Below are 9471 nucleotides of genomic sequence, written 5' to 3' on the forward strand. Positions count from 1 at the left end.
GTAAAAGTGGATTCTGACATGCCCTTAATGTGTTTGCAACCTGCGATTTGCACTTTGCGCATAGATTGTCAAAATAGAGCCCTTAGAGTTATTGCTTAATAGATAATGAATTCACTATTTGATAATGCTTAGTATATGGTTCATAGTATGTAGCTATTATAAAGTGTTACCCCTCATTTACACACAGGTTTTAAGATGCAATGATTTTATAACATGCTTTATTAAATATCTTTATTATATATCAGGATTTTCCCACAGCTGGAAGAGCATCCGCTGCGTTAAACATATGCTGGATAAGTTGGCGGTACATTCTGCTGTGGCTACCTTAGATTAATAAAGGGACTAAGCCGAAAACAAAATTAATTAATGAATATGTCATGACGTTATATATATATATATATATATATATATATATATATATATATATATATATATATATATATATATATATATATACACAAACATATATATATATATATATATATATATATATATATATATATATATATATATATATATGTTTGTGTGTATATATATATATATATATATATATATATATATATATACATATACACAAACATATATATATATATATATATATATATATATATATATATATATATATATATATTATATATATATACACACACATATATATATATATATATATATATATATATATATATATATTATATATATATACACACACACATATATATATATATATATATATATATATATATATATATATATATATACACACACACACATATATATATACACACATATATATATATATATATATATATATATATATATATATATATATATATATATATATATATATATATATACATTACAGATCTGTTTCAACTGTAGTCACTTTTAAATTTGTGTAAGTGACGCCTTTGTATTGGCCCTTGGTTTCGTACTGTAACACACTGCCATTCTTGCAAGTGATCTTCACTGTGCCAGTGTACGGCAGGTCAAAATTGGCTCTGCCAATGATGATGCCAACATCCATCTTCCTCTTTGGTGGGATTTCAATAGTGGTGGTCAGGGTTTCATTTTTTTCTTTCTTCTCCTCCAAACAGTAGGTGCTTGATTTACCAACAGTGAGACTGAATCCTCCAGAAATTTCTACAACGTCTGGAATCCCTGCTTTCACCTCCATATTGAATGTGGTTGAAAAGCTGCTAGTTTTAGACCATGAAGACGATGTGATCACTTTCGTTGAGGTTTCAATTTTTTGCTGTTGAGCAACTGAGGTTTTGTTCTCATAAGTGCCAGATTTAAGCTCTTCCATTACCACATTGAGTGTCGATTCCTTGATGGTAGGATAGTTGACATTGGTGAGAACTACTGACTCAGTCTCTTCAAGAAACATAAATCCCATGCAGTCGATGTCTTCACCACAGTTTCCACAAACCCCAAAGCAAAACCCAGAGCCAATCTTAATGGGATATTCTGTTTTTAAACCCCATTCTGTCATATGTGCAAAAAAATATCCATCCTTGTTGGTCTTGAATTTGATGGCCCCGAGACGTGTTCCTGCTCCGTTCCCCCAGAGAGATAGTGAGGTGAAAAGCTCTCCATCTGAAAACACATACTCTTGATGTGACCCATATGGATGTCCAAAAGTTTCATCCGAGCCATCTGACAGCCAGACCCTGACAGCCTTGATCTGCCATCCTCCCACCCAAACCCAGATCTTCTTTAAAGAGGCACCACTGATAAAACCATGGCATTCAAATTCATGTCCTCCATTACCACCAATTAGGTGCAGTAATGTTGCCATGTCTGCAGAAAGTCAATCTGAAAATTACATCACAAATTACATACACATTACATTATTGATCACATACACAAGTATGTATTTAAATCATCTTTACATTCTAAAATAGTACATTTATAGTAATGCACCAAAACTTCTAAACCAGGGCTGTCCAATTAGTGTGTCATGGGGGCCGGTTCATGAAAAGCATCCCAAATGAAGGGCCGGAAAGACATGACTTGCTATATGAGTGATAACATAACTACATATAAGAGCCCATTTGCTGCATTTGTGCTCATAAAGACACTCACGTAGGCTTTTTCTACATTAAAATGTTAATACATTGCATTTAAAAATAACTGCATTGACTTTTTTTTTTTTTTACAAACTTTCAAAATGTTGTATTTCGCACAACAAAGGCAGTACATTGCTGAAGTAGGCTTTTTCCACATTCAGACACATTCATATGTCATGTTTTGAACAGCATAACACTTAGTGATGCAGCATTATAGATTTTGGTTCTACGATTATATAGTCTGAAGAATAATCATGCTTTCATGGTTATCACATCTAATGTAAATTCAAGCTTTATATGAGGTAATATATGGTTTATATGGGTATTTAGATTAACTGTTGTTATCATCTGTGTTCATGCCTACATAATCATTTTAATAATAATTCGTCTAACATATCTTTTGTTTACATTGCACAAATGCACGCACTACTCTCACTGTGAGATGTTGTCATTCTTCCATTAGAAATAACAAACTTGCAAGCTGAAAAGGCCTGATATGGGAACGGCCGCTGCTATAGTTAATGCGTGTGTAGTAGCCTCAGTGTACATACTTGGAAATTTAAACTAGCACACAGTTAGCAACTTGCCATAACTTTTCCGTGCAATAGAAATGTGGCTTCGAGAAGCCTTTACAATTAAGTAACTGTGACGAATTAAAGCACAGTTAATAGTGAAATCAGCTAATTGTTGCATCCCTATTAATGATTACAGTGCATTGTACAAAAGGCATTTCCTACAAAACATCCAAATGTTTTAGGCTGTCCGCAAGTTCGCACTGTATTGAACAGACGCACGTCACTTCATAACTACAGCTGCCGTTTTTCGACTGAACTAAATTTGTTTTTAATGTCTTGGTCACACTATTTAGAGGGCTGAAACAAACTGCCTCCAATTGGGTTAGCAATCGAATAACCCTGTTCTAAACCAAAACTTTTGCATTCACTTGGCCAGAACCCAAAACTGAAATTGATTTGTGATCATTATTTATTATTTCATTAAATAATATAATCTTGTAAGACTTTTTAAAACTTATATGAAGTCTTACACCACACAAGAAAGCAAAGTGTAACAAGCCAAATCATTTTATGCAGTGAAACCCCACCCGATAACCCTCCCTCCGGTCTTCAGTTGGCGATCACTAACCTTCCACTCCCTTCAGTTCACAAGAAGTGAAGCCCTTGTGATGTGCAGATCGATGCTAAAATATTGATTTTTTTTATCAAAATATCAATATTTCAATCATTTGGAGCAAATATGCAGTTTATTGGAAATAGAAATACGGTGGAAAGTAACCACAATTACCCTAGTTTATCCAAATAATTTCACCTTAGTCGGAACTACTTGTTTTTCCGCCTGCCAAGTCAGGTGCGTAATATGGCACTGTACAACTGCAGAGCATGCTAGCTAGCCACTCAGTCCGCTGGCACATGTTGTTTAGACATGCTGTCATTGGATATGGGTGACCGCAAGTGAAGTTATGTTTGGAGCTACTTCACTTCCATAAACTCAAACAATGGGGTTTCTGATATGTGTAACAAAACAGTGAGGTACTGTGGTAATATCACAAACAGAAATCACAAGATAGAATATGACTACGTCATGACTAGGTGGGTTATTCTCACGAAACCAGTAAAACAACATGGCACTTAAGATTTTCAGTGTAAAACTTAGTAATTTGTTAACAAAAAAACATTATAATAAAGACAACGCTGTTCTCTACAAAACACAATGTGTAATTTCAACATAATTTATTTATTTTTAATCATTTTACTGCATTTTCTACTGAAATTCTCATTACTGAAATGTGTCCATGCATGTTTGAATGTGTGTTATGTTGTAATTTAAACAAATTAGCATAATTTTTTTTAATAAAAACAAATGAATTGTTTTAATAGATTATCTTGCAAGACAAAACAAATAGTTTTTAGAATATTCATGTATAATGACAATTAGTAAAAAATGAAAAATTAGGTGTCCGTGACACATGTTCTCATCCTCCGCAACCATTTTAAAGTGCTGTTTAAACACACATAAAGAGTTTAAATAAAGTTTAATTTTGTATTTCTCCAGTTTAATGTAAAATTTTCTCCTGCCAAAATGGTTACACAACTTTTTGATTATCATTACCGAAACGGGTCATTTTCTACATATACATAATTGTTAGAATTGCAAATTTTTATGAAAACAAACTTTTTTAAAGACTTAATTTTATCCACTGAGAATTTGTTTTAAAAATCATTATAGCTTCCCTATTATTTGCAAAACATATTGAGGCACCTCATTCTCCGCAACTCTTTTCTCATATACCGCAACCATTTAGGGACAGTTGCAGTAGAGAGAACATGTGTTTCGGGAATGAGAATTTAAGTAAAATTGCATACTAGATTCAAATAACTCTTTTGAATTTAATGTTAATTTTAAAATGTACTAACTGTTTATATTTTGCTTTTATTTGTTTCATTTTAAACAGTCAGCAATGAAAAAAAATAAAATCTTTTGCAAAAGCCAGGTTGGAAGAAATTGTACAGCAACCCAGAACTACTTGAGGAGTATAGAAGGAAAGAAAGAGAGAGGTTAGATTTGGAGATGGCATAGCAGGTGTAATTACTAAAAGAAACGCTCTACATTGTTAGGGAATCGAATCATTTAAGTTAATAATTTATTTTTGTACACGCAGTGTACAAATCCGCATACACACACACAAACATAGGCCCTATTATACACCTGGCGCAATGTGGAGCAAGGCGCAACGCAATTGCTGTTTGCTAGTTTCAGCTTGGTGCAAGAGTTGTTTTGAGGTTTTGCGCCACGCTGTTTAAATAGCAAATGCATTTGAGCTCATATGTGCGCCCATAGGCGTTATACTCTAAAAAGGCGTGCTGAGGAGCATTGCTGGCGCGGTGCTATTTTGAGAAACTATAATAGATCTTTCAATAGACCAGAACATAGTAAATTGTAAAATATTACAAAACATTTTAGATTTTAGATTTAGATAATGTTCTAGCCTACATAAATATAAAAACCCTACTTTCATGCCTTCTTCATCTCGGGAGGCTTTTTCAGTTCATTCATAACAATTTGCGTTTGTATAATGTTATCATTAGCAGTATTATTATCATCTACATATTTATATTTGTTTTATTAAAAACAAGTTTGGATTTGCCCACCTGTCAGGTTTTAGACCATATGGGGCACAGAATGTGTATTAGGATATAACTCAGGTTTTTGAGCACACTTCATTATTATTGTTCATTTATTCGTTTGCTGGAAATTAAAACTGAATTTAGAAATAGTTTTGAAACAAATCTTTTCGCTTAACAAACAAAATTAATTATTTACAGGCTAATTGACGTCTGTGCATAAAAGGTTTCCCTATTAGATCATGCATTACAACGCAAAGCGGATTTTTCCATCCTTATATTAGCAAAAGTGGATTCTGACACGCCCTGAATGCGTTTGCGCCCTGCGCTTTGCATTTTGCGCATGGATCGTCAAAATAGAGCCCCGAGTGAGAAAGAGAAAATAACCAAATATGTCAAATATGAACATTTATAAAATAATTTGTTTGCAAAAATACTAATTCACCATGATTCCGCTAAGTGGGAAAAACAAACACACTGCATCATACAAAATGTTAAGCCTTTTGTTTAGTCTCTTCATAGCCATATGTAGTTTTTACGGTAATCAAAATACAAAACTTTACACCTCAAATCACTTTGTCAAACAACAAATAACGAAACCTTGTCAGAAAGAAGTATGTTAGCTTCTCTAGAGAGGAATTCCCAAGCAGCATTGTAGAGATAGTATTACAAGAACCTAGTGTTTGCACCATGTCATTGCATGACCAGAGGGTGCTAATCTTCTTTTTAAATTTGTTTTTAACTGGCAGTCTTTACCTTACCTGGAAATACCAAGTGTACCTGTCTGTGGATTGCAAGACAGGCGTAACATGAAGGTGGGTAACTTGTAGTGAGTTAGAGAGGCGCAATTTGCAGTAATCGAGATCCCATTGAAACATGTGAGATGTCACAACGAGATGTTGGCAAGATGGTGGAAATACTTACAAGAGATCATTTTCACCAAAGTTTTCTCCAAATTTATCCACACCCAATTAATTTCATATATCATTATATTCATTCATTTAGCAATTCGCTTACGACTTTGAGCACATCAAGTATGAAGTATACGGTTTTGTTTAGGGTTGTGGTTGGTATAGGCGTTAATTACTAAGATGCTTGGGTTTAGGTGTGGAGTAGGTGTAGATGTTAATAACTGATGGGTACATCACCATCATGCCGACATCATAGAGTGACAAGTGAGTTTCCATGACTTTAAATTCAGCCTCTACTACAAGTTATGCCCCCTTCATGTTATGCCCCTGTCTTGCAGTCTGCAGACAGACCCTACTCGGAAATAAAGCACTAATTTAAACTTAAGTAAAAATAAAAATTACAAAAATTCCATTGTTTTCAATAGGGGAAATGTATGTTAATTGACTGCATAAATATACATTTTTATCACAATCCCCCCAAACAAAATTCTAAATAATAAAAATATTACAGTGTTTCCTCTAGGATTTTTTCCAGCTGTGGCGGCAGGCCTTTTACACAGATCTACCAACAACCTGTAGCGTTATTTCAATGACAAATGTAGTAAGCGCAGTATTACAAGTCGAGATCACATTTATGTAATAGCCTACAGCATGGGGATCTCTTTGCTTGCACGCCGATTCCCTCTGCTCGTGCACAAAACTTCTTGCACACCCCCACAAATATTAGCCACTTCAAGAGCGTGCAGATCTTCTTGTGCGCTCTCAAATAAATGCTGCTGAAGAGCGATTTAGTGTGTTTATGTCTCCAGCATTTATTAGATTTGCTAGGAATATTTATGAATGTCTCTAATAGACCTACAGAGCGATATTAATGTGTCCTGAAGTAAAATGAAACGGCTATACGTCGTGTTTGCTGGCCTCACGCATCATGCAACTGTCAGTCAGACAGTCAGCACATAACCTTAAGGGTTAAACAAATTATGCACAGCACTACTACGGTTATAAAAAAGTTTGCACTGTTATAATTCACTTACCTTTTAGTACGTTTTGGTGCGAGTATCACCCGCTATTAAAAAAATTAAATGTTTTGAATGAGAAGCTGTAATGTAGTCGTGGCGGGATGAATTTTGGTGTGGCGTCCCATTATGGAAGAATAAATGTAGCGGAAACCATGTATTATATAAATATGATTGCTAAATCATTTTAGCTAAATATGCTAAGCTAAAAACTGTGGGTACTTTAGTTGTTCATCGCTTTTTGACTGGCTAAGCCCACCAATTTGATTCCTAAATAAGGGACACCCGAGGGTTAAAGCTGTACTAGAGACCACACTATCTAGTGAGGATGATGATTTATTTCAGCTTATCCAAGCGAATGGACATTTTTCTTTAAAATTAAAGCTATGTTTTAAAGCACTAATAATAAAGCAAATTTGAAATTCAGTGTTGTTTTTTCTACATTAAATGTTTAACAAAATCTAATGATATACTTAAAATCAATGTTGAAATGATTGACCTAAATTCTGTGACCTATTTATCATTACCGCAACCAATGTTCCTAAAGTGATATTTTATTAATATTTTTTAATTGTTTGCTTTTCAATGCATGTGCATAATCTACAAATTATGTCCTTTCAGGTTAGCCACATTATTTTGAAAACACATCAGGTTTTATCAAAATACATTTAAAAAACTGTTGTCAGTTGTGTACAGTGTTTCGGTAATGAGAAATAACAATAAAAATAAAAAACCCTGTTAATTTAAAAATAATGTTATTTTTAGAATCTAAAATAATTTCACATCACTGTTAATAATCCCTTTTTTTAAAAAATGTCAAAATAAATGAGCTTTTTTGTAAGAATCAATTTAGCAGACTGTTGCGGTAATGAGATTTTTTAATACTTGTTTTGGAAATTATGCTCAAAAAGGTGATGTGTGATGTGTATATATTTTTAAATTAATGTTGACAAATGCTCCAGACTTTGTTTCAATTATCTGCAAAATCAAAATTTAATTTAAAAATGTTTTAAAAATTCATGTTTGAAAATTTTTAAACTACGTTTTCATCAGAAAAGGAGGAAAGGCGGCGTTTAAGGATATACATGCTCAGATTCTGTCAGTAATTATGTAAGTTGCCTCTTTTTTTGTATGATAATCCTTCATCAATAAACAATAACCAAGAATAATCCACAATATGTCTCATATTCAGTATAAAGTGATACTTTTAAGTACACTACTTGCTACTTTAATTTCCCAAACAATAAATTTTGGGCAGTATCGTATTGGTAAACTCACCTTCATGCTACTTGGTAGCGGATCAGAAACCAGTGTCATCACACATCACTAGGGAAAAGTGAATGATGTTCGACTGAGTTGCTGCTGCTTAAATAGAGCAATAGTGTTTTGAAAACACATCTAAATTCCTGAGTCAGCATTGGCAGAAACCCCATTTGGCTGTAGTGGTCGAGCGGGGGACAGGCCCATGCAGGAATTTGGCATTAGAAGGATTAGTCTGGTGACTAATTTGATCTGCAGCCTGCTTTTGATTGGTGGAACAAAAAGTGATCTTTCAAGTTTAGCTTTTAGTTAATTCTATAAATTGTATTTGATACCATTTTCATTAAATACAGAGTGATGTTGCTTGATTCCTATTAAGAATAGGCAATAACATTGCATTAGGATCCAGCTGCTCTAATTAGTTGGCTTGTGCCTCATCTGCTTGCCCACTGATGGCATCACTGCCCAATATTTAATGAAATAACAATACCACCGAATGAAACTACACAACGGGTTGACAGTAAAATGAAATATTTTTCATTATATGTTTGAATAACACATAAAACTGATCAGAGGAAAAGAAGCAGTGAAAACCTTATCAAAGATTAACCAACTGATAGTGATTTCAACTGTTTGTACTATGATATCACTGTATCGGCCCTTGGTTTATATTATAATTCACAGCCATTGTTGCAAGTGTTCTTTACAGTGCCAGTGTACATCTTGTCAAAACAGTAAGATTGGCACCCAGTGGTTGAACTAGGTATTGCAGTTAAGATTCACCACAGGTACTAATTATGTGCAGTTTCTAGTGTTAAATATTTGCATTGTAAGTTTGAATATAATTTTAAGTGACAATAATTGTCATATTAGGCATCCCGGTGACACAGTGGGTAGCACAATTATCTCACAGTAAGATGGTTGCTGGTTCGATTCTCGGCTGGTTCAGTTGACATTTCTCTGTGGAGTTTGTATGTTCTCGCTGTGTTCGCATGGGTTTTCTCCGGGTGCTCCGGTTTTACCAACAGTCAAAAGATATGCGCTATAGGTGAATTGAATAAGCTAAATTGGCCGT

At 33.9% G+C, this 9471-nt stretch overlaps 1 protein-coding gene across 1 annotated transcript; it reads right to left on the bottom strand.

Annotated features, from left to right (window-relative positions):
* Positions 1-795: 795 nt before the first annotated feature.
* On the bottom strand, positions 796-8465 carry ntrnl4 (natterin-like protein 4). The gene is made up of 2 exons (NM_001386567.1): positions 8415-8465; positions 796-1815 (listed from the first exon to the last, which is right to left on the bottom strand). Exon 2 carries the CDS (start codon positions 1796-1798, stop codon positions 857-859), a length of 942 nt encoding a protein of 313 aa, NP_001373496.1. The 5' UTR covers positions 1799-1815; positions 8415-8465; the 3' UTR covers positions 796-856.
* Positions 8466-9471: the final 1006 nt, after the last annotated feature.

Source organism: Danio rerio, chromosome 7 (genome assembly GCF_049306965.1).
Source record: "Danio rerio strain Tuebingen ecotype United States chromosome 7, GRCz12tu, whole genome shotgun sequence".
In the NCBI taxonomy this organism is placed as follows: domain Eukaryota; kingdom Metazoa; phylum Chordata; class Actinopteri; order Cypriniformes; family Danionidae; genus Danio; species Danio rerio.

Excerpts from the sequence above, each read along its gene's own strand:
- ntrnl4 (NM_001386567.1), bottom strand. The coding sequence starts at position 1,798 with ATGGCAACATTACTGCACCTAATTGGTGGTAATGGAGGACATGAATTT.